This window comes from Mobula hypostoma, chromosome 21 (assembly GCF_963921235.1).
Source record: "Mobula hypostoma chromosome 21, sMobHyp1.1, whole genome shotgun sequence".
In the NCBI taxonomy this organism is placed as follows: domain Eukaryota; kingdom Metazoa; phylum Chordata; class Chondrichthyes; order Myliobatiformes; family Myliobatidae; genus Mobula; species Mobula hypostoma.
Window position 1 is genome coordinate 6,880,480 of NC_086117.1, and position 25,694 is coordinate 6,906,173.

At 43.1% G+C, this 25,694-nt stretch overlaps 1 protein-coding gene across 1 annotated transcript in view; it reads right to left on the reverse strand.

The window, feature by feature from the left end:
* The window catches only part of psmb7 (proteasome 20S subunit beta 7), a 75,406-nt gene extending 50,961 nt beyond the window's left edge, over positions 1-24,445 (reverse strand). The window contains exons 1-5 of the mRNA XM_063073376.1: positions 24,292-24,445; positions 23,257-23,350; positions 21,499-21,596; positions 18,272-18,412; positions 9,299-9,414 (exon numbers count right to left, since the gene is read on the reverse strand). Coding sequence (XP_062929446.1) covers positions 9,299-9,414; positions 18,272-18,412; positions 21,499-21,596; positions 23,257-23,350; positions 24,292-24,353 — 511 coding nt within the window. The 5' untranslated portion in view covers positions 24,354-24,445. The remainder of the gene's footprint in view (positions 1-9,298; positions 9,415-18,271; positions 18,413-21,498; positions 21,597-23,256; positions 23,351-24,291) is intronic.
* Positions 24,446-25,694: the final 1,249 nt, after the last annotated feature.

Consider the following 25,694-nt stretch of genomic DNA (forward strand, 5'->3'; position numbering starts at 1 on the left):
GGTCAAAGAAAATGCATGAAGATTGAGTCTTTTAATGTTCGAATCTGCTGCAGGAATAAGGGAATAGGACACTGTCAAAGGAAGAATGAGAGAAATGTAGTAATGATAAAAAGGTACTTATTTTTATAATGCTATTCAAGTAAGTGTGTCAGTAAGAGTTGCATGATGTAGTTTATTGTTAGCAAAGGTTTGTGTAAGATATTGGGAACTACATACAGATCTTTTTAGATGATTTTGTTAAATTATTTGAAATTGTACATTTTTTCATCATATAAAGTTACACTTTAGTTTGCTATATCAGCCATTTAACACAGAATTACTATTGGCAGATCACTAAAAATATTTAACAACTAAAATAGTGCCAGTGGAAAGAAGTGGAATTAAAAAAAAACTCATTATTAGTGTCACCAAGTAATTGTCCTTTTGTTCCAATACTAATTCAACCTATCAGCTCTTCTCCAAAAAAAATCACGATGGTAGAAGGCAGCTCAACACCCATTAACAAGAAAAAAACCATCAAAGAGAGATTCAGAAACACAAGAGGTTCTGGAGATGCTGGATATCTAGAGTAACACATATAAAATGTTGAAAAACTCAGCAGGCTGGGTGGTATCTATGGAGAGGAATAAAGAGTCGATGTTTAGGACTGAGACCCTTCATCAAGACTCTTCCTACCTAAGACAGTAAGACCCCCCATAATCTTACGCACTTGAATTCAGTTTTCTTTCCCAAGAAGTCAACCTTACCTTAGCAGATTTTTCCTCATAATTAAAACTTCTCAGCTGGCTTCATCTATCACCCTTCTATCTTGTCCTCTTTCCCCTACCACCACCTTCTTATTCTGCCCTCTTCCCCCTCCATTCTAGTACAGATGAAGGGTCTCGGCCTGAAATGTCAACTGCTTATTCACTTCCATAGATGCTGCCTGACCCACTGAGATCTTCCAACATTTCATATGTTGCTCTGGACTTCCAGCATCTGCAGAACCTCTCAATCTAATAAAGACTTTGCTGAGAAGAGTTAAGCACCAATTATATATTACTTTTAAGTGACAAATTCTGCAGGAACAGAAACATTCAAAAAAGTCAGCAAACCATGAACTTAAGTAAGCAAATTGGTTTGCAATGGGACATTTACTAAGTACAATCCTTCAAGCATGGAATCAGACCATACAGTCAACCCAATCTGAGCTAGTAATCATGTACTCATTTACTTTAATCCCGTTTTATATTCTCCACACATCCCCATCGACTACCTCTAGATTCTCCCATACACCAATAAACTGGGGACAATTTATAATGGCCAAGTAATTGGGCAGCATAGTATCGTAGCAGTTAGCGCATTCACTTTCCACCACCGGTGATCACTAACTAGGGTTCGATTCCTAGTGCTGCCTATAAGGAGTCTGTATGTCTTCCCTGTGACTTCACGGGTTTCCTCCCAATGCTCCAGTTTACTTCCATATTCCAAAGACGTATGGTTAGGGTTAAAGTAAGCTGTGGGCATGCTACGTTGGTGCAGGAAGCCTGGTGGCATTTGCTGGCTACCCCCAACACAACCCTTGGTCTGAGTTGGTCATTGATGCAAACGGTGCATTTCACTGTATATTTCAATGTATATGTGACAGATAAAGCCAATCTTTAACATGCCAACAGACATGTCTTTGAGATGTGGTAGAAATGAAAGCACTGTGGGAACCCTTACAGTCACAGAGAGCATGCAAACTCCACACAGACAGCACTGGAGTGAACCCATGTTCCTCGAGCCAAGAAGTAGCAGCTTCAATAGCTACACTGCAGTGACACATTATATTGCTAACATTTTAGCCCACACTAGGAGGATTGTGAGCAGTTTTGGGTCCCTGTACCTAAGAAAAGTTGTGCTGACATTGGAGAGGGGTTAGAAGAGGTTCACAAGAATGATTCCAGGAATGAAAGGGTTAACATATGAGGGGCATTTGATGGCTCTGGGCCTGTACTTACTGGGGTTTAGATGAGTAAGGGGGGGAATCTCATTGAAATCTATCAAATAGAAAGGCCTAGAGAGAGTGGGTGTGGGGAGGATGTTTCCTATACTGGTGGAGTATGGGACCAGAGGGCACAGCCTCAGAATAGAGCAGGGGTTCCCAAACTGGGGTCCACGGACCCCTCAGCTAATGGTATGGCTCCATGGCATAAAAAAGCTTGGGAACCCCTGAAATGTCCATTTAGAACATTGATGAGGAGGAATTTCTTTACCCAGAGGACAGTGAATCAGTGGAAATCATTGCCACAGGTGGCTGTGGAGGCCAAGTCATTGAGTATATTTAAAGCAGAAGTTGATGAGTTCTTGATTAGTGAGGGTATCAAAGGTCATGAGGATAAGGCAGGAGAATGGGGTTGAGAGGGATATCAGCCATGATGGAATGGCAGAGCAGACTCAATGGGTCAAATGGGATAATTCTGTTCCTATTGTCTTATAGAGGCACGAGGATAAAATTGTATCTGCATCATTTTCCGGGCTGGGTCAACCATGTCCATCAGCGGCCGTAAGGAAAGCCATGGAAGATGAGTGGAATTAATGAAACAATGGAAACTCACCATTCTAGCAGCTGCCAAACTGACGCCACTCTGAGTAAACCTGAGCCAGAACATGTTGTGTTCACTCAACTCAATCTCCCAGAGGTACCCTACAGCACAGCAGGGGCTCCAGCGTACTGTTAGGTAGAAATTACCTAACTAAAAGGAGAAAACCTTGTGCCTTGCATGCCAAAGGCTCTCAGCTGATGTCTCGTACAAAAGTTGACAATCCCAACGGTACATCATTGCCTCGAGAAAGAGATGCGTTGCAGTCTGATGCGAGACTTACACCTGCCACCCTGACTCACGCAGCAATGGGGCATAGAGTTACTCCCTGGAAGCCTTATGGTAGCTAATAAATAGGATGTGTGCTCCTGTTTTCCATCCAGGAGATAGGCAAGATGATGGGAGCTGCAATCTCTGAGTTGAGATGCAGACATTTTCTGCTGTATTATGGAATATCACTCTTGCTATGGGTAGCTCCAAATAAACCAACAACCAAGAATCAACTTTATTCATCACATACAATTCCATGTGTTGGTGCAATATGCAACAAATAACAGAGCATTCAACAATTCTAAAGAATAAAGAATCACAAAGTTAAAAGTTAAAGTACAGATATGGAATAAAATGTACATAAATACACAACTACCAACTTGAATTTACAATGTAAACAGCATTATAAACAGTGGTTTTAAGTGTTTACAGTTTAGTGCAGTGACTGAGGTAATAGAGGGGGTTGGGTTATGGGCTAACTAGAATGGTTGACCAGATTAACCAAATGGGGGAAGAAACTTTTTAAGATGGTGAAAAGTTTTTGTTTTAATAGCCCTATTGCACTTCCCAGAACTTTTGGAAAAGGTGGGTAGTGTCTGCAAGGAATTTTCCTGCCTGGGCACTTACGAGTCCTGCAGTATTCTACAGCTAATGACCTTTTCTGGTGACCTGATGGTCCATACAAACTTACCAGTACCATTCCACAATGAGCTCTTCTGCATAGTATTTACAAAAGTAATGGTGTCATGGAACACAATGTATAATTCACGTAAAGTTCCGAATGACCCCAGCAAACAGTGGATTGTACGTCAGTATTTATTCTGGTTTCACACATCAAACCCTGTAACCACAAGGTTCTGCCAAAACAAGTTAATTGACCAGCTGGACATAGAACCAAAAAATGGATTGGAATGCAAGGAGTACCACCTCTCTATTAAACAAAATCAGAACATGCTTGCTGACAGCAAAGATCTGAACAAGTATGTACGTCAGGTACCTTTCCACGCCTAGCCATTCAAACTTACATTCAGGTTATAGAAGTAGCGTCAATGATAGAAACCATTGGAAATTACTTAACTAATCAGCAGCAAGTGGGGAAGATTCAAACAAGAGGACATGAATTGAGAGTTAAATGGCAAAAGTTTAGGGGTAACATGAGGGGGAACTTCTTTACTCAGAGAGTGGTAGCTGTGTGGAACGAGCTTCCAGCAGAAGTGGTTCAGGCAGGTTCGATGTTGTCATTTAAAGTTAAATTGGATAGATATATGGATAGGAAAGGAATGGAGGGCTATGGGCCGAGTGCAGGTCAGTGGGACTAGGTGAGAGTAAGAGTTCGGCACGGACTAGAAGGGCTGAGATGGCCTGTTTCCATGCTGTAATTGTCATATAACCATATTCAAAGTATAAGAAAAACCTGAACACAAGAGGTTCTGCATTTGCTTGAAATCTTGAGCAACATACACAAAATGCTAGAGGAGCTCACCAAGTCAGGCAACAGGCAACAAGAGAAGATGGTGCCAATGAACAATGCTACCAAAGGCAACATCCTCAAGATGGTATATGGCAGCCTCTTGCTGGAGGAGGGTGTCTGCATGTGGCAGTCTCTCTCTCCCTTGCATGCTGCTCCTAAGGAAAAGCCCCTGCATTCAAATGGTTGCTCCCTCTCACTTGCTGCTCTCGAGGGAAGAACCTTGCGTTTGAATGATCTCTCTCTCCCTCGATGCTGTCGGAGCATGGAGTAGGAGCAAGGCTTAGTCACTGCAGTTTGTAGATTTTGACCCTAATTCAGGTTTATGATGTGCTCTGGTTCTGGTCACTCCTTTCTTTTTGCTACTTCCGGGCAATTTTTGATTTGGGCAAGGCTGGAGATATGAGCACTGAGCCGAACTGAAAGATGCCTTTTGATTTTGGGTTTTATACACTACGTTTTCGCTCTTTTTTTGATGTTGGCGTTCCTGCAATTTTTTTTTGCGTGTGGGGGAGAGGTGTTTGAAGTTTGATGTTTTTCTTTGACTGGGTTGGTTCGATGATGCTTTGTTTTGTGGCTGTCTGTGAGGAAAATGAGATTCAGGGCTATATACTTTGAAAGTAAATGCACTTTGAATCTATGGAGGGGGATAAACAGTCAACATTTTGAGTCAAGTCCCTCTATCCTGATGAAAGATCTTAACCTGAAAGGTCAACTATTTATTTCTCTCCGAAGAAAAAGCTATCTTAAAAACACATGCAATGAAGAAATAAATGCATGAATCTCAATATGATAGAGATAAAATGCATTTCTCACACATGACTAGAAGAATTTTAGAAACATTTTGAAATCTTCAACACATTTAATGAGGTGTCCTTGGGTGTGTGTCCGGTATGTTGAAGCTTGCAGAGGGATCCAATAAATGTCAGCCAGTATTTGCAGAAGCTGTGTGAATGTTTGATTTTATTTGAGGGAATCCATTAGAACAGGAGTCCTCAACCTGGGGTCCACAGACCCCTTGGTTAATGGCAGGGATCCACGGCATAAAAAGGCTTGGGAACCCCTGTATTGGAATGTCTTTTCCCCAGTGTACGGCACAGATTTAAGGAGAGAGGGGAAAAATTGAATACAAACAAGACAACTTTATCACACAAAGGGTAGTGGATAGATGGAACAAGCAGCTCAGGTAGGCAACTTGATTAGCATGGATGATTTGGGCAAAAGAGCCTTCTTCCATGTTACATAGCTATATTCATTACACCTAATATGGATTCTTTAAGGTTGTCATAGCTGGGGGTGGTAGTGGGAATAAGCTCCCCCTACCTATTGAATGTTCCCAAAGGTGTGCATCACAAATAGCCTCTGATAACCAAGACCAGGCCTTCACATGTGGCTTGGTTACTAAGCCCAGTGGAACTGTTTCCACTGACAGAAGAAAGGGCAAAGGCAGGTTACTGGGCAGCTCATCGAGAAGGAACAGGTTGATCTCAAACCTCCACTGCCTCGCAACTATACCCATTCATGGCGAAGGCTTCAGGCGTAAACCCTGAGGAAAAATCCGAAGCTGGAGTCCCTATGTTAGGTTCAATGCTGGCTGGCAACTCCTGCAACACCGCTGGTGCCAATCTGTATTGGTCTCTGCCATTCCTGTGGATTTATCAGCTGCATGGGGAACTGCTTGCTTTTCATATTACACTGCCCCAGCTTGCATTTATGTAGACAGCTAGGACACAACAGCTGTGGTCGACCGACCAATAGAGAGAGGGCTGATACAAATACTGTCCGTATCTCCATTCTGTATGCGACATACCAGATCAAAATAACAGTAACATCTGTAACCCACATTGTCCAAAACACCAGATTACCAGATACCCTTTCTGAGGGCAATATGGTGGGGGGTGGGAGGGGGTAGTAATTTTTCATGAGAGGTTAATCATTAGCTTTCTCTGCAGTTACCCACGATGTTGCAAATGAGTATTTTTGACGAGCCAAAAATACAATTCAGAATGCAATCCCACGAGCAAAAAAGGAACCATGGTATTGTTTGACAGTTTTCTTTTTACAGGAGTTCTCATGAGACTAACAATGAATGGATCAAAAGGCAAATGGTTCCCAAATAACATTATACACCAGGCACAAGAAATCAAGCTATTTGAGAATTTACCACCTTTCCCAAAAAACATCAAAATATATCCCTCTTACTTGCTTTCTGCTCAACATGAGCCTACCTAACTAAAGACAAAATAAATTGGATATTAAAAAGAGGGTCAGTCAACAATAAACTGCACAGAGCAGTTGATCATCTCTTAGTTAATACGCAATGTGCAGCACACTTACACTGTGTGTGCATCTAAATGAAAGCGCATCAAAACTTTTTAAAAAATCAATGCAGCCAAAGAAGCAAATAGAATATCTTTGTAGCAAATTGCTACACCTGATCTCCTGGACACAAAAGTGAAAAATGGATCAGAAATGCAAGGAGAACCACCTCTCCATTCAATAAATTTAAACATGATTCCTGGAAGCAAAGATGCCAACAAATATCTTTCTAGGTATAAGACCATAAGACATAGGTGCAGAATTAGGCCATCTGGCCCATTGAGTCTGCTCCACCATTCCATCATGGCTGATTTATTAACCCTATCAACCCCATTCTCCTGCCTTCTTCCAGTAACCTTTGACACCCTGACTAATCAAGAACCTATCAACCTCCTCTGTAAATTTTCCCCAATGATTTAGCCTACACAGCCATCTATGGCAATGAATTTCACAGTTCACCTCTGGTTAAAGAAATTCCTCCTCATCTCAGTTCTAAATGGATGTCCTTCTATTCGGAGTCTGTGGTCTCTGCTCCTAGACTCCTCCACTACAGGAAGCATCCTCTCCACATCCATTCAAACCAGGTCTTACAATATTCGATAGGTTTCAATGAGACCTATCTTTTTTGGCCAAGCCAACCAAACTTATCTTTAGATAATACAACTAGTGCCGATTTGTACTCACAACTTTCAAAACAATTAGATGCTTCACATTTTTTAGGGAACTTTGACAGAAGAACAAGCTCGGGCTCAATTCTAAAGCAATGACGCCACCTACTGGTTCACAAAGCATTCTGACCCTGCCTGAGACACACTTCAAAAATGCAAATCGCACACTTAGCAAAAGAAGAAATAATTTATTCTAACTTGTACTACCCTGCTGCTTATACTGTTTTATTTATGTAGAGGAACATAGACTGGGGATATGCAGTTAGAATTTGTACATTTTTATAAGCAACCATAAGGGGCCTATAAAATACACAACAGTGGAGCATATAAATAAATCATGCCACATAAGCCTGAGCTTCCTTCAATATTAAAAACACCAAATGCACTACACTACAAATTTATGTGTGATGTTAAAAGAGTTTGTTCTTGAATTTGCAGGATGTATTTATTTATTTATTTAGAGATACCACGCAGAACAGGCCCTGCTAGCTACACCACACAGCAACCCACTGATTTAACCCTAGCCTCATCACAAGACAATTTACAATGGCCAAATAGCCTATTAATCAGTACATCTTTGGACTGTGGGAGGAAACCAGAGCACCCGGAGGAAACGCACTTGATCACGGGGAGAACGCACAAAATCCTTACCGTCAGTGTCGGAATTGAACTCCGAGCTGTAATAGCGTTACACTCATCGCTTTGCCAACGCGGCAGCCACGGTGGCTTTGTGAAGAGGCAGACTACACAGGCAGCAGTCTGAACATCCGGTGGATGCTGTAAGTTGATGCCGACAACACAACAAAATGCCATGATGGCGCTCAGCTGCGTAGCCTGTCAAGGTTATGGCTCACTCAGTTGGTTTTACTGAATTCCTTGGGGCGGTTTTGAGGCCAGGACAGGAATTTTTAGGGGACAGGGATGAGACCATAATACCATAAGACATAGGGGCAGAATCAGGCCAATGGGCCCAACAAGTCTGCTCCACTAATTTATTATCCTTCTCATCTCCAACTTCCTGCCTTCTCCCATAATCTTAGACATCCTTACTAATCAAGAACCTATCAAGATCCACTTTAAATATACCCAATGACTTGGCCGCTATAACTGTACACGGCAATGAATTCCAGATTCACCACCCTCTGGCTAAAGAAATTTCTCCTTATCTCTGCATTAAGGAGACACCTTCTATTCAGAGGCTCTGCCCTCTGGTCCTAGAGGCCCCCGTTATAGGAAACATCATCATCATTTCCACTCTTTCTAGGACTTTCAATAATTGATAGGTTTCAATGGGGTCCTCACTCATTCTTCTAAAACCAGCAAATACAGGCCCAGGGCCATTAGATGCTCCTCATACGTTAACGCTTTCATTCCCAGGATCGGCCTGATGAACCACCTCTGTACCCTCTCCAGGCCAGCACATCATTTCTTTGCAGTCACAGAACAGCAGCAGCCTAATCACCAAGTGGATGGTGTAAGTCAAACAGGACAAGCTGATGCTGGTTGTACTTTCTGGAGATCTAACAACCACTCTATATTAATGGGGTGCCAGGGTAGTTAGCAGAATGCTATTACAGCTCAGGGTGTCAAGAGTTTGGAGTTCAGAGTTCAATTCCAGCTTTCTCTGTAAGCAAGTTTATACATCCACCCCGTGACCGCATGAGTTTCCTCTGGGTGCTCTGGTTTCCTTCTACAGTCCAAGGGCGTACCAGTTAGTAAACTGCCTCATGATTAGGGTAGGGTTAAATCAATGTGCACACGGTGTGGCTCATTGCACTGGAAGGGCTGGTTCCATGCTGCATCTCCAAATAGAGACCTGTGTGTGTGAGTGGATAGGTCAGTTTTCTTTTCAAATATTTCACCAATAAACAATCGACCGCAACTCAAATTTACTGCTAATGTAGCATAATATTCAATCAGTGCTCGCAAGACGTTAATGCCATTAATGCAAATTAATGCCAACTGTCTCCTCAAGTAAAGAATGATCAGCAAACAGAAGAAAAACTCACCCATAGTTACATATGGCAATGTATCAGTTGATCCATGCGGATATATGCTATAAAGATGGGGACCAGTACAATCGATTCCACCCAGTACTAGCGCTGCACCAATGTAACCTTGGTATCTAGGTCAGGAAAGAGAAATAGGTCATTTATTTGTTAGTAAAGATGCACTTTTAAAGGATGATTGAAGCAGATACAGTCTTTGAAAAAATGACAACATACGTCTTTATTGTGATTATGAACACATGCTGAAGAATAAAAGCCAGTTAACCATTTCTTCACCAACATTCATAAATGCCTCACTGTCAAAGAAAGTAGGTGTGCTCTAAATCAGTTAACATAGAACATTACAGCACAGTACAGGCCCTTCAGCCCACAATGTTATGCCAACCTTTTAACCTACTCTGTGATCAACCTAACCCTTCCCTTCCACAAAGCTCACTAATTTTTCTATCATCCATATGCCTACCTAACAGTTTCGGAAATGTCCTTTATATATCTGCCTCAACTACCACTCCTTCAGGGCACCATGTACCCACTATTCTGTAAAGAAAAATAAACCTACTTTTCACACAATTGATGTCCTACCTTTGCATGCTCTCTCTCTCTCAAGGTGAAAAATTCCAAAGGTCAGAAAGAATCTTCAACTATGTCATTACTTGCCCACAATAATGATACATGAAATGATGTAAAAGTTGTCAGAAACACTAAACACTTTCAACCACTTTCTAAAATGCTGTTTATATAATTAATACATGTTGGTATTAATGTATTTACACACATTTTATTCAGTATCTGTACTTTAACCTCTCATGTTATATTTGATATAATTCTTTTTTCTTTATAGTCGTTCAATGTTCATTTTTGTTGCATGTCGTACCCTGACTAACACACCACAGCAAACGCCTAATGCATGTAGACGTATATGGTGAATAAAGTTAATTCTTGATTTACTGTGGTACATTAAATTTATTAATCTGATTTATACTGTGTCTCATCTAACAACAAATGTTACACACAACAATCACCAAAATTGAAAGCGACACACACGAAATGCTGCAGGAACTCAGCAGGTCAGGCATCAAAGGAAAAGAATAAACAGTCGACGTTTCAGGCTGCAACCCTTCTTCAGGACAAAGAAGACAAGCTGAATTGTAGTCGACTGCAGATTTCTGCGGCATTCATGGAGTCATTTTTTTTGCATGGCTATTTTTAAAACTGATATCTTACATGTGCTTGTTATCTTGTATGTGCTATGTATTCTGTGTAAGTGCTGGTACTGTGTTTTGCATCTTGACACTGGAGTAACACTCTTGGCTGTATTCATGAATGGTTGAATGACAATTAAACTTGAATTGAAAAATGTCCAAAATGCAGTGTTTCTGCTCCTAATTCAAAGCTATTCTAAAACCCTTTACCTTCTCTACCAATCACCTTCCAGCTTCTCACTTCATCACCCCTTCCCCAACCCACCCACCGTCGCCCCTTCACCAGGCTTCACCCACCACCTGCCAGCTGTACTTCCCCAGCTTCTTATTCTGGCTTTTTCCTCTTCCTTTCCAGTCCTGATGAAGGTCTCCGCCTGAAACATCAAATGTTTATTCCTCTTCGGGGATTCTGCCTGACCAGCTGAGTTCCTCCATCATTTAGAGGGTGTTGCTCTGTATTTCCAGCATCTGCAGAATCTCTTGGGTTTATCTGATTGTACATCCTACATTGCTGTCATCTTTAAACATTTTAAAAGATTCAAAGTACTTGTGCTATCAAAGTATGTATGCAGTTGGATGGTGGGGTGGAGATACGTCTCTACCAAAGGAGGGGTAAGGTGCTCCTTCCCTCCGCTAGCCTGCAGGTCACCCTTGGGCAAGGTGTAGTACCTGCTTAGCCCCCCCCCCCAGGTCAGGGGCACGTGAAGCCACGGGAGCAGGCGGTAGACGGTCGTATGAGCAGCTCGTGCAGGCAGAAAATCTCTTTAGAGTATGGATATAGGCTGGGTTCACTCGTCTTGTAAAGACACTGCCCAGAAGAAGGTGATGGTCATGGAAAGACCATGATCGCCTACATCATACGACATGGCACATAACAAATGAACACATAATACATGCTGTATATAATCCTGAAACAGAAACACCATGAAACCCATTCAAAGAAATCATCAAGCAACCAATGCGCATGAAAACAAATCACACCAATGGCAAAAAATGAGCGAGAAATATGCAGAATATAAAACATCAAACTGCAGAGTCCTTGAAGCAGCCTAAGAATGTTGAGTTTAGTTCAGTTCAGTTCAGCGCTGTTGTTCACTGAGTGCAGGCCGCAGAGCCAGTTCACCCCGATCAAAAGTGCACAAAGGAGCGATTAAGAAAAGGAACAACCAGAAACCAGAAACATATATAACATGAACTGCAGAGCCATGTCGACTAATCCTTGCCCAAAGCACTTAAGAGAAGATTAACGCAAACACGAGGAATTCTGCAGATGCTGGAAATTCAAGCAACACACATCAAAGTTGCGGGTGAACGCAGCAGGCCAGGCAGCATCTCTAGGGAGAGGTACAGTTGACGTTTCGGGCTGAGACCCTTCGTCAGGACTAACTGAAGGAAGAGCTAGTAAGAGATTTGAAAGTGGGAGGGAGAGGGGGAGATCCAAAATGATAGAAGAAGACAGGAGGGGGAGGGATGGAGCCAAGAGCTGGACACTTGATTGGCAAAAGGGATATGAGAGGATCATGGGACAGGAGACCTAGGGAGAAAGAAAAGGGGGGGGGAACTCAGAGGATGGGCAAGGGGTATAGTGAGAGGGACAGAGGGAGAAAAAGGAGAGAGAGAGAGAGAAAGAATGTGTGTATATAAATTAATAACGTATGGGGTACGAGGGGGAGGCGGGGCATTAGCGGAAGTTTGAGAAGTCAATGTTCATGCCATCAGGTTGGAGGCTACCCAGATGGAATATAAGGTGTTGTTCCTCCAACCTGAGTGTGGCTTCATCTTTACAGTTGAGGAGGCCGTGGATAGACATATCAGAATGGGAATGGCACGTGGCATTAAACTGTGCGGCCACTGGGAGATCCTGCTTTCTCTGGCGGACAGCGCGTACTGTTTTCTGACCCTAAACAATAAGTGACCATCTCAGTTATAGATCAAGAGCACAAGACAGCAGAGAAGATACTTTTAAAAAAGTATGACACAAAAGTTTACGATAGTTATGCTTTCAATTAAAGACAGCACTTGAGTCATTAGTTTTAAATAAGATATGTTGGGTCTAAGAATCAATAAAGAAATACTTTAGTTAATAGTGAACTAGAAGAGAATGAAAATTGCTGGCAAGTTAAACAGATGTGCAGCAATAAATTGATTATAAAGATAAAACAAAATTGATTATTAAACTGGTGGCAGGGTTCCTTTAACAGCAGGGCTGATTAAATAAATCATATCTTTGGTCTGATAAGGGAGGGAAGTCAAGACAAATCTGCTGTAGGATGGTGGGTTAGTCTGATTATTGTTACTGAAATAGTGATTCTGAGATGCAAAATAAATTAAGAATCCCATAAATACTGAAATCGTTCAATAAAATATTTCCAGAAAAGGTCTAGAAGTCTGGCCTCCAATAGAACACTAACATGCGGACTCATTGCTGCCTGGCCTACAGACGTCTCCAGTCTCATTAATGTGATGACTCATCATTGACCTTTAGCATGGTTTAGTAAGTCACACTGCTTTAATTAAATATTATTTATACAGGCTTATTTGGGACAGCTCTTAAAGAACAAAAACTAATCAAGAAATAGCTGGGATTTATTTGGGACACTATGCCGCTTAATTGCAACAGGAGACAGTTGCCAAACAGTTTGTAGCTAGCGTCAGTCATGTGCACCTGCGTGGCCATCAGACACCACACTGTACTTGAACCAACAGTTTTTTTATATAGCATCAGTTGTAAGCGTTTGTGTTCACAAAGCAGCAATCTTTGTCACCGAGAGTAGGTGAGAAATAAAACCATTCAGAATAGTTTTGCTCACTGCGGTTTCAAGCATTCAGGCTTGGAGATGCAAGAAATGGCCGGGAATGAAAATGAAATGATTTCACTACTTCAACAAGTTACTACAAAGAATTTGAAAGTATCGACAATCATCTTGCATACTACAACGAAAATGAGGATTTCGAAGATGCAGTGTCGAAAGTATTGTACGAAGGCAGTCCATTATCTGCACTATATGTGCTGATTTTGTTCATTTACAGTCAATCTTAAGAACGCAGCAGCATACACTGAACTAATTCCTCTATGAGGAATTAACACAGTTTTATAACACTGTTGTAGTATTGGTAGTACTCCAAATTATTCGGCATTTAATTTAAATACATAATTTGTTACTCAGTTAAAGTTCAAAGTAAATATATTATTGAAGCACATACATGTCACCATATAACCAAGATTCATTTTCTTGCAGGCATACTCAATAAATCCATAATAGAATAATAATCATAATGGAATCAATGAAAGACTGCATCAGCTGGGGAAGACTCTGAATGATTTCGTGGGGACACACTCATCTACAACTGTAGTTTAAACAGCAGTTTGTTGTTTTTTTTAATACCTTTTTAATTACTTCCATGAAACTTCAGCTAATTGGGGCAGCCACTTAATTGGGCCAAAATACACTGACCTGATGTGTCCCAATTAACTGGAAACCACTGTACTGCTTGGTCATAATGAAAGCATTTTAGTGAGCTTCAAGTGCTGGCTTTTAGCTACAGACTTCATGACAATGATTCCTGATGCTAATTAAACAAGACAATCAAAAGGCACAATCCTGGGCAAGTCACAAGTCAATATTGATAATAGCAAGATAGGGAAACTGGACTGGAAGTAAGCCAACTTCAGTGAAGTGAAAATCCTAATTACTTAAGGAAATAAATTGGCAATAAAACAGCAATAAAGAAAAGATAAAGTTTAGTATTACTTGTCACATGTACATCTGACCATACAGCGAAATGCGATGTTTCAAATCAAATCCACGAGGATTTGCCAGCAAATATCGCCATGCAACTTAGCCAACCCACACCTCACTTAACCTAACCCACATGTTTGAAATGTGGGAGGACACTGAAGTGCCAGGAGGAAACCCACACAGGAAAATGTACAAACTCCTCTCAGGCAGTTAGCAGGAATTGAGCCCTGAAGGGGGGTGGCAGGCACTGCAAAGCCATTTGCTAATTGCTACGCTACCATACTGCTATTTTTATGAGAGATTTCATTACAATTTAGATATAGCACTGTCTCATCAAGAATAAGGGGAACAAAACAGACAGGAATATATGGGTTTCAACAGTAAGATTTTTTTAAGTGACATTTAGGGAGGGAGACAGGAAAAGGGGGAAGGGGAGGACATCTTAATAAAGAATGTAAATTACATTAAAAGAATTAATGTATTATACAGCAAACTAAAGAACATATGGAAGCAAACTGCTGGTTTCTGCAACAAGAAAATAGCATGAAGTTTGAAAGACACAAGAGATTCTGTAAATCCTGAGCAACACACACAAAATGCTCGTGGAACTCAGCAAGTCAAGGAGCATCTACAGAGGAGAATAAACAGTTGATGCTTTTGGTCGAGACCCTTAAGTTTTCAAAGCAGTTTCAAAACCTGAAAAATAAAGCTATGGTCTAAAGCAGGGGTTCCCAACCTTTTTTATGCCATGGACCCCTTCTATTAACAGGTTGGGAACTCCTAGTCTAAGGGAAGAAGAACTTAAAAGATAAAGGTTATTCTGAACAAATAATCAAATCTAATCTCAAAAGAAATCTGCATAAGAGACTGCAGATCATCACTCTACTATTTCTATCCTGAAGAAGGTTCTGGGCTTGAAACGGCGACTATTTATTCATTTCCATAGGTGCTGCCTGACCTGCTGAGTTCCTCCTGCATTTATTTTGTGTATGTTGCTCTGGATTTCCAGCATCTGGAGAATCTCTTGTGTCCATCTCACTCCATCGATGTTACCTGATCTACTGTCACAGTTTTTGACTGAAATAACTTTTCTTTAAGCATGAAGACCAGGTAGCACTGTGGTCACACCCAAGCCAATGTGAATAGATGCAACAGGAGATAATTAGCCTAGCGGTTAGCATAATGTTACTACAGCGCCAATGACCTAGGTTCAATTCCGCCGTTGTCTGTAAAGAGCTCGTACGTTCTCCCTGTGACCGCATGTTTCTTCTAAGTGCTCCAGTTTCCTCCCACATTCCAAAAATGACATAGGTTATTTAGTCACAAGGGTGATTCAGACTTGTTTGGTTGGAAGGGCCTGTTATCATGCTGTGTCTAAAAATCTTAAAATCATTCTGGATTAAATCGTCTTATAAAGACAGTGCTCTTCTTTCTCGATCCAGTAGCTTGTTGTGCCACATGGTGTGTGGAGCTAACTGAAAGTCAGCCTCAGAGCTTAGGCAGTGGAAATTATGCCTTGTTTAGATAAGGTAACAACTGTCCCATCCCAAAAGACAGAGTTTTCAGGGAGACGGTAAGACAGGAACAGATTTAGGCCGTTCAGCCTATTGAGTCCACTTAGCAATTGGATTATGGCTGATCTATTATCCCTCTCAACCCCATTCTCCTGCCTTCTCCCCATAACCTTTCATGTCCTTACTAATCAAGAACCTATCAAACTCTGCTTTAAATACACCCAGTCAAATGGTCTCCTCAGCCATTTTGTGGCAACAAATTCTACAGATTCACCACCCTCTGGCTAAAGAAATTCCTTCCCATCTCTGTTCTAATGAAACATCCTTCTAGTTTGAGGCTGTACCCTTAAGTCCGAGACTCCCCTACAATTGGAAGCATTTCTTAATGTTCACTCTATCCAGGCCTTTTAATATTAAATAGGGTTCAATGAGCTTCCCCCCTCATTCTTCTAAACTCCAGTGAGTATAGACCCAGAGCCATCAAACACTCCTTATACATTAACCCTTTCACCCCCAGGATCATTCTCATGAAGCTACTCTGATCCTTCCCCAATGCCAGCACATTTTTTCTTAGATAAGGGGCCCAAAACTGGTCGCAATACTCCAAGTGCAGTCTGACCAATGCTTTATAAAGCCTCAGCACTACACTGTACCTTTTATATTCTAGTCCGCTCAAAATAAATGCTAACATTCATTTGCTTTCATGATTGCCTTGTCAGGGCAAGTACAGTACAGCAATGAGAATAAATATCAGTATTGTTTATTTCCTTGAGACTGACTGGAAAACTTGGTTTGGGGGAAGTGTGAGTTTTGTTCAATGCCAGGAAGCTTGGAGGGCCGTTGTGTAGCGCTTAGTAAAATATACATAGGATAGAGCAAATAAATCAAGTTTAATGTCATTTACATGTATATCACATGATATATAGAAATGAGACAATATTTCTTCGAACCAGGATGTAAAACACAGTAGTACACACAACTTATGAAGGTAAGGATAAAATCTACAGATGAATCACACATCAACTAAAGTGCATTAATATTAAATATTGTGAGATACAACAGGGATTAACCAGTGACACTTCGAATACAACGTGGCAGGGAGCTCAGAAGCCCAATAGCCTGGGGGAAGAAACTGTTTCTCATCCTGACTGTTCGTGTTTCTACCCATGGTAGTCTCCTGCCTGATGGAAGGGAGTCAGAGAAGATGCTGGAAGGATGAGGGATTAGTAATAGTAATAACACTAAGGGCCCTGCATACTGATGGATGGTGGGGAGCCCCCTATGATCATCTCAGCTATTCTCACAGTCCTTTGTAGGGACTCTGGTCTGATGCTCGGCTGCTCCCATACCAGATGGAAATACAAGTTGTTAAGACACTCTCAATGGTACTCCTGTAAAACAAAGCTAAGACTGAGGGGGGTGGGGAGCCTTGCTTGCCTCAATCTTCTTAAGAAGTGAAGGTGCTGCTGAGCCTCCTTGTTCAGGGAGGTGATACTAAGGGACCAGGTGAGGTCATCTGTGATGTGAACTCCGTGATGAATTTTAAGATAATTAATCTGTGCAGTGATGGAATGAAGTTCATTAACACTACTGACTGCACAGGTTATTGCGGGACATTAGGCAGTACTTTGTAAAGGGCAACTTGTGGCGAACTCATTTAATTGGATCTTTGGAGGAAATCAAAGCCTGCGTGGATTTAATAAGGAAAATATAATTTTTCAAGTCACAGACGAAATACAGAAGTCTATTAAGGCATATGTTGTCAGAAGAACATAACCTTTGGGCTACAAGGGTAGAACTATGAGAATGCCTTGGAGAACTGTGCAAAGACGACCTCTGTTTAATATAAACCACACAAACTACCATCATTTTTTGTGACATAAACATTAATTTAGGGTGGTGAGAACAGATTCATTAGGACGTTTATGAAACTCTTAGAAAGCCACATGGATGATAAAGAAATGGAGGGTTACGTGGGAAGGAAGGGTTAGATTGATGTTAGAGTAGGTTAAGAGGCTGGCACATCATCATGGGCCAAAGGGCCTGCACTGTGCTGTAATATTCAAGATGGATTGCCTTCATTTGCAGCTGCACTAGTGTGTGATGTATGCGGAACTGCGGGCGCATTCTTGCAGAAACTTAACTCCAGAATAACATCCCATGTACCATCAATCTACAGGCCAAGAGATTTAGAGACTTGGACTATACATTTTTTTGTGACTGTAAGTTTTACCGTAATTATATGTGCTTTGGGCTGTGTGTGACTGTTGGTGTTGTGTTTTGCACCTTGACCCTGGAGCAACAGTTTCCTTTGGCTGTATTCACGTGTATGGTTGAATGACAAAGCTTGAGCTTAATTCCCCCCCCCCACCCATTCTTCTAAACTCCAACAAGGACAGACACAGAGCTATCAAATGCTCCTCATACGTTAACCCTGTCATTTCCGGAATCGTTCTTGCAAACATCCTCCGGACCCTCTCCAACGCCAGCATGTCTTTTCTTAGATAAGGAACTTACCTGAAGAGCATTTGCTTCAGCATGCGGTTTGCAGTGGCCACACGAGCCAGGCGCCCGGTGGATAGCGAGTGAAGCTCCAGGTTGGACGAGATCAGCTGTGTGGTCATCTCCGTGTCTGCAGCAGTTCCTGCCCCGCAGCAACTAAAGGAGACAGAAGAAAGCACAGTCAGTGAGGAATCTCATCTGAAATAAAAGTTATCACTTGTACCAGTACTGGATTTGCTTCTGTTACCATCTACAGACAGTGGGCAAGATTATTTTAAACATTATCTCTGAGTGAATAAAATACAAAGTATAGGAGTTGGGATTAGACTAGGATTAAATCATTGGTTGCTGAGTGGCATGGTTTGGAGGGCTAGAAGGGCCTATTCCACCCTGTAACTCTAAATTAAAATAAAATAGATGACTCCAAGTAAAGAGTGATGAAGAATATATATAAAATAATATGCAATATTCAAGGCTTCACATCCTCCTGGTGCTTTCAAGGCATTGAAATGCTTTTAAATTAGTTTCTGTGGACAGCATCACCCCAAATAGGTTGTTAAAAAGTTCCCATTTTGACAGAGGCAATGTGGGGACAAATGTTGAACTGAATACAAGGTGAATACACTTTGCTTTCCTTTTAATGGGGTCTTGTCCATCCGCCCAAGAAAGTAGCACACTTCCGCGTAAAATTCCATCCAGAAGACGGCACCTAATCATTGTTGACTATGTATGAACATTGCTGTATTTATACAAATTTTATTCAGTGTGTGTACTTTAACTTCATTTTTTTTTATTCTTTACAACTGTTGAATGTTGTTCTTTGTTGCACGTTGTGCCCTGATCAACAAACCAATTCTTAATGCATGTAAATGTAGAGCAAATATAGCTGATCCGTGATTCTGCAATTTCAGTTGGTTCTCAAACAGACTTTATAGCTCAAAAAAAGATAAATATATTGGAAGGAAGTCTGGCAAAAAAATGTTAAAATACTATACAAATATGAGAAATACCTAGCCAGTGACTTAGCTTCTACAAAGAAAGTGGAGGTTGTGGTGTTTTGCTGCTTGAATATTCCTCAGTTCTGATGAAGGCTCACAAGCCTTAAACCATCTGATGTTGACTCGGTATAAATTCTCAGCTTTGAACCCCGCTTTGGGTGAAAGCGTCACTTAGTCTTGATTCCTTACAGGCACAGTCATGGGAGTTAGGTCTCTAAATGAGGGAGTTTTGCTTCTGAAAGTCCCACTTCAGAATGAGAACCTTGCACTCAACATCAGTAAGGCCAAGGAGGGATTGTGGGAATTCAGGAAGGGGCTGTCAGTTCTCATTGAGGGATCTGCGATGGAAAGGTTGAGCAGTTACAAGTCCCTGGGTGTCAGCATTTCTAAAGATCAATCCTGGGTCCAACATAAAAAAGGCACAGCAGCAGCTATACTCCATTAGGAGTTTGTGGTGAATTGGTATGTCACCAAAGAACTCACAAATTTCTATATGTGTACCATGGGAAACTCTCTAACTGGTTGCATCACCGTCTGGTATGGAGGGGCCACTGCACAGGATTGGGAAAATTTGCAGACAGTTGCAAATTCAGCCAGCTCCATCATGAGCACTAGCCTCCCAGCATCACGGGCACCTTCAAAAGGTGATGCCACAAGGTGGCAGCATCCATCATTACGGACCCCCATCACCCAGGATATGCCCTCTTCTCATTACGACCATCAAGGAGGAAATATAGGAGCCTGAAAACACTCATTCAATGATTCAGGAACAGTTCCATCCCCTCTGCCATAAGATTTCTGAATGGACAATGAACCCATAAGCACTACCTCACTTTTTAAAAATCTCTTTTTGCACTACTTATATAATTAATTTTTAATATACATTTCTTACTGTAATGTATAGTATTTTAAAATATTATATATTGCAATGTACTGCTACCAAGAAAACAAATTGTATGACTCTTATAAACATTTACATGTAATTAATAGGAATGTGCTGTGGTGTTTTTCATGAATTGCAGCAAAAAAAATTCAACAATTATAAGAATAAAGAATTATATAAAAAATAAACAGAGGTTAAAGTATGTATATGAATAAAATGGGCATAAATCCCATCATGTATTCAAAATGTAAACAGCATTATAAAGTGTCTGCATTGCAGTGACGGGGCTAATAGAGGGGCCGGTGGGGCTGGCTCACTGGAATGGTTGATCACATTAATTGCCTGGGCTTCAGGCTTCAAATTGATTAGGTTTTAAATTGAAACAGTCACACAAACCCAAAATGAAAAACTAAAATTTACCAGGTATATTACTTACTAAATGTTTGGTGCGATGTAATGAATCTTGGAGCAGTTCTTATCTGCGACAACCATTCCTTCAGTTGCTCTGGTATCAGCACCCAGTATTACACCATCCTTAAGGAAAACACATGCGACTTGTTAATAGTCATAGAATATGAAATACTATAGCACTGAAACACACCCTTCAGCCCATCTAGTCCATGCCAAAACTATTAATCTGCCCAGTTCCATCGACCTGCACCCAGACCATAGCCTTCCATACCCCTCCCATCCTTGGGCATATCCAAATTTCTCTCAAAAGTTGAAATCGAACTGTCATCCACCACTTCCACTGGCGGCTCGTTCCACACTCTCACTGCCCTCTGAGTGAAGACGGTCCCCCTCATGTTCCCTTTAAACATTTCACCTGTCACCCAACTTCATGTGTAAAAACGTGCTTCCATTAACCCTATCTATCCCCCTCATAATTATCAATACCACTATCAAATCTCCCCTCAATCTTCTACATTATAGGGAACTAAGTCCTAATCTACTCAATCTTCCCCTGTAATTCAAGTCCTGACAACAACCTTGTAAATTTTTTCTGTACTCTTTCAACTTTTTGATATCTTTCCTGTAGGTAGGTGACCAGACCTGCACACAATACCAACTCCTGCACTCAATACATTGATTTATGAAGGCCAATGTACCAAAAGCTTTATTACAACCCTCCCCTATCTACCTGTGACACCACTTCCAAAGAATTATGGATTGTAGATCGCCCTGTTCTACCACACTCCTCAGTGTCCTATCGCTCACTGTGCAAGTCTTACCCTGCTTTGTTCTCCCAAGGTGCAACACCTCATACTTGCCTGCTTTAATCTCAATCTGTCACCTTTCCAAGTCCAGGTCCCATTGCAAGCTTTGATAAGTCTTCCTACACTACCAGGTATATTACTTACTAAATGTTTGGTGCGATGTAATGAATCTTGGAGCAGTTCTTATCTGCGACAACCATTCCTTCAGTTGCTCTGGTATCAGCACCCAGTATTACACCATCCTTAAGGAAAACTACACCACCAAACAAGAGTCATAGAGAAGTACAGCACAGAAACAAGCTCTTAGGCCTAACTAGTCCATGCCAACACCATTTAAACTGCCAATTCCCAACCTGCACCCCCATATCCCTACTATCCATGTACATATCCAAACTTCTCGTCACGTTGAAATGGAGCTCACATGCACCACTTGTACTGGCAGCTCATTCCACACTCTCACAACCCTCTGAGTGAAGAGATTTCCCCTCATGTTCCCCTTAAGCTTCTCACCTTTTACCCTTAACCCATGACCTCTGGTCATAGCCTCTCTCAACCTCAGTGGAAAAAAACCTGCTTGCATTTACCCTATCTATACCCTTCAAAATTTTGTACACCTCTATCAAATCTCCTCTCAATCTTCGACGTTTTAAAGAATGCAGTCCTAACCTATTCAATCCTTCCTTACAACTCAGGTCCTCCAATCTCCGCAACATCTTTGTAAATTTTTTGTACTCTCTCAACCTTCTTTACATCTTTCCTGTGGGTAGGTGACTAACATTGGACACAATACTCTGAATTAGGCCTCGCCAATGTCTTATAAAATTTCAACATAACATCCCATCTTCTGTACTCAGTACATTGATTTATGAAGGCTAATGTGCCAAAAGATTTCTTCATGACCCCATCTATCTGTAATGCCACTCTCAGTGAATTACGTACTTGTATTCCCAGATCCCTTTGTTCTTCCACATTCCTCAGTGCCCTTGGTGTCATCTCCAATACGGGACCTTGTTAAAGGCCTTGCTCAAGTCTATGTAAACATTAACCACTGCCTTTCCTTCATCAAATTTCCCGGTAACTTTCTCGAAAGACTCTAAGTTCTAAAATCATGTAAAAATTCTGACCAAATGTGACTTTCTTTGTGCTGACGATAATCAAATTCTTCTTAGCACACATTCAAGTTAAGTTTTAATTAGTAACCAAATATTCAGCATTTTTATCTCTTGCTTGTCTCTGAACATGACAAGATAATTAATTTCCAATTTCAGCTTCCCACAACAGTATGGCACGAAGAGGATGATCGAATAAAATGTGTTATAAATGCTAACGAAACAACTGACTAATTAATAATTCTATTTGACAACCAAAAAGATTTGCAAGTCAAAGAATGAGAAGCTGCTACAGTACAGTTCATATCTCACAACCTGACAGTGCTGGTTCTTATGCTGTGGTACCTTCAGCCTGATGGCAGGAGGCTTCAGACCATAAGACACAGGAGTAGAACCTGGGCTCTCAGCCCATCAGCCACAAACTCATCCCGAGACCAGCAATACTTTCTGCTGTTCAAAACGGTTACAAATATTTATTCGTTTCTGTGGATATGATTTAATATTAAATTTCTAATAGAGATACAAGATCTGAAATCGCTTTCTGATAAGATATAATGGGATCAGAGATTAGAACTTACACAAAAAAGCCAATTAATTTTGAACAGTCACTGTCAGTGTTTTTTAAAGAAAAACATCTGCTGACCTTTGCAATTTTAAAGACATGAAATTGCTCAAATTTTAACAACGCTGCAATTTAGTAGGAGCCTCCTCCTCACTAATATAGATTAACAAGAAGCCAATGCACAAATGAAGGATAAATAAATTAACCAATTTAACAGGTCAATAATACTACCTTAAATATAATCCCAGCAATGGTAGTACCAGTCTTTCTTGCTTCAAGAACTTTGAAGCCTTGCTTGGTAAGATGAGCTTCAATGAATGCATTCCTGTAAATGAAAGAACACCTGGTGAATTCAACCAGAATTTATAATTTGTTTTTTTGTCAATTACACAAAACTATAATTTGATTTTTCACATTACACGCTAAATCACGTCCATTCAGGGAAAAGTGGGGGTGGTGGTCATGGGGGCAAAGAGGTGGAGAAATGATTGATCAGGGAAGGGAGAGTGATCAAGGAGGGGTGAATGGAGGGGTTGATCAATGGGGAGGAGGGGGAATTGATCAGAGGTGGGGATTGATGAACAGGGGTGTGGGAGATTGATCAAGGGGAGCAGGGAGAGAAACTGACCAAGAGGGGACAGATTTGAGGTGTTGATTGGGGGAAGGGTGATTGATCAAGGTGGAGCGGGCATAGATGGTGGGGTGTCAAGGGGAGGGAGACTGATCAAAGGGCAAGGTGATTGATTACGTGGAGAGGAAAAATTAATCGGGGGAATAAATCAAGAGGAGAGGGCGAGTGATGAAAATAGAAGTAGGTGATTGATCAAGGCGGAGGGGAAACTGATCAAGGGGCGAGGGGACTGATCAAGGGGCGAGGGGATTAATCAAGTGGTGAGGAGGAGTTAATCGTGGTGCGGGAGATTGATCAGAGGGCGAGGGGCATTACTCAAGGGGGCAGAGGGGATTGAGCAAGTGGTGAGAAGGGAATATTCAACAAGAGACTGATTTAATGGGTGTTGATCAGGGAGAGCGATTGATCAAAGAGAAGGGGGAGGACTGATCGGGGGTGTTAAATCGGAGGATGGGGAGATCAGGAGGGATGGATCGGGGTTGATTCGATTCCCCTTCCCCCACGCCGGGATCCGGGCCGACCTGCCGAGTCATCCTTCACCCCAGGCCAGCGGAGCATCCAGCCAGCCCCGCCACCTCTCTGCCTCTCGAACCGACCACACCCTGGCTCCCAGTGCCCCCACCCTAACCCCTCACCTGCGGCAGTTTTGGAAACTGAAGCCGCCCACCGGCTGACGGAGAACAGCGGTCGCCGCCATGACAGCCTTGCCGGAAATGACGGAAGAACGGGAGGAGCCTTTCCGGGGGAGAGGGGGAGGGATTTGAGAGGGAGAGGCGGAGGAGGGACTGACTGGGAGATGGAATTGCGGGGATTTTTAAAAGGGACAGAGTGAGATAATTAAGTGAATGGGAGGGAGTAAAAAAAGGCAGCTCATTGAGGAGGAGCAGGAGAGAGTGAGGGACAGGGGAGGGTAGAGAAAGGGGACCCATGGCCGGGACGGGGAGGGGATAATGTGGGGTGTGGTGGGAGGGAGGAGGGGAGAGTGAGGGGCGGGACGAGGAGGAGGGGAGAGTGAGGGGCGGGAGGAGGGGAGAGTGAGGGGCGGGACGAGGAGGAGGGAGGAGGAGGGAGGAGGGAGGAGGAGGAGGGAGGGAGGAGGAGGAGGGAGGAGGAGGAGGGAGGGGGAGGAGGAGGAGGGAGGGGGGAGGAGGAGGAGGGAGGGGGAGGAGGAGGAGGGAGGGGGGAGGAGGAGGAGGGAGGGGGAGGAGGAGGAGGGAGGGAGGAGGAGGAGGGAGGGAGGAGGGGAGGGGAGGAGGAGGGGAGGGAGGGAGGGAGGGAGGGAGGGAGGAGGAGGGAGGGAGGAGGAGGGAGGGAGGAGGAGGGAGGGAGGAGGAGGGAGGGAGGGAGGAGGAGGGAGGGGGGAGGGAGGGAGGGGGGAGGAGGGAGGGGGAGGGAGGGAGGGGGAGGGGGAGGGAGGGAGGGGGGAGGGGGGGGGGGAGGGGGGAGGGGGGAGGGGGGGGGAGGGGGGAGGGAGGGGGGAGGGAGGAGGGAGGGAGGGAGGAGGAGGGAGGGAGGGAGGGAGGGAGGAGGGAGGGAGGGAGGAGGGAGGGAGGAGGGAGGGAGGGGGGAGGGAGGGAGGGAGGGAGGGGGGAGGGAGGAGGGAGGGAGGGGGAGGGAGGGAGAGGGAGGGGGAGGGAGGGAGAGGGAGGAGGAGGGAGGGAGAGGGAGGAGGAGGGAGGGAGGGAGAGGGAGGAGGAGGGAGAGGGAGGAGGGAGGGAGGGAGAGGGAGGAGGGAGGGAGAGGGAGGAGGGAGGAGGGAGGGAGGGAGAGGGAGGAGGGAGGGAGGGAGAGGGAGGAGGGAGGGAGAGGGAGGAGGGAGGGAGGGAGGAGGAGGGAGGGAGGAGGAGGGAGGTAGGGAGGGAGGTAGGGAGGGAGGAGGAGGGAGGGAGGGAGGAGGAGGGAGGGAGGGAGGGGGGAGGAGGGAGGGAGGGAGGGGGGAGGAGGGAGGGAGGGAGGGAGGGAGGAGGGAGGGAGGGAGGGAGGGGGAGGGAGGGAGGGGGAGGAGGGAGGGAGGGGGGAGGAGGGAGGGAGGGGGGAG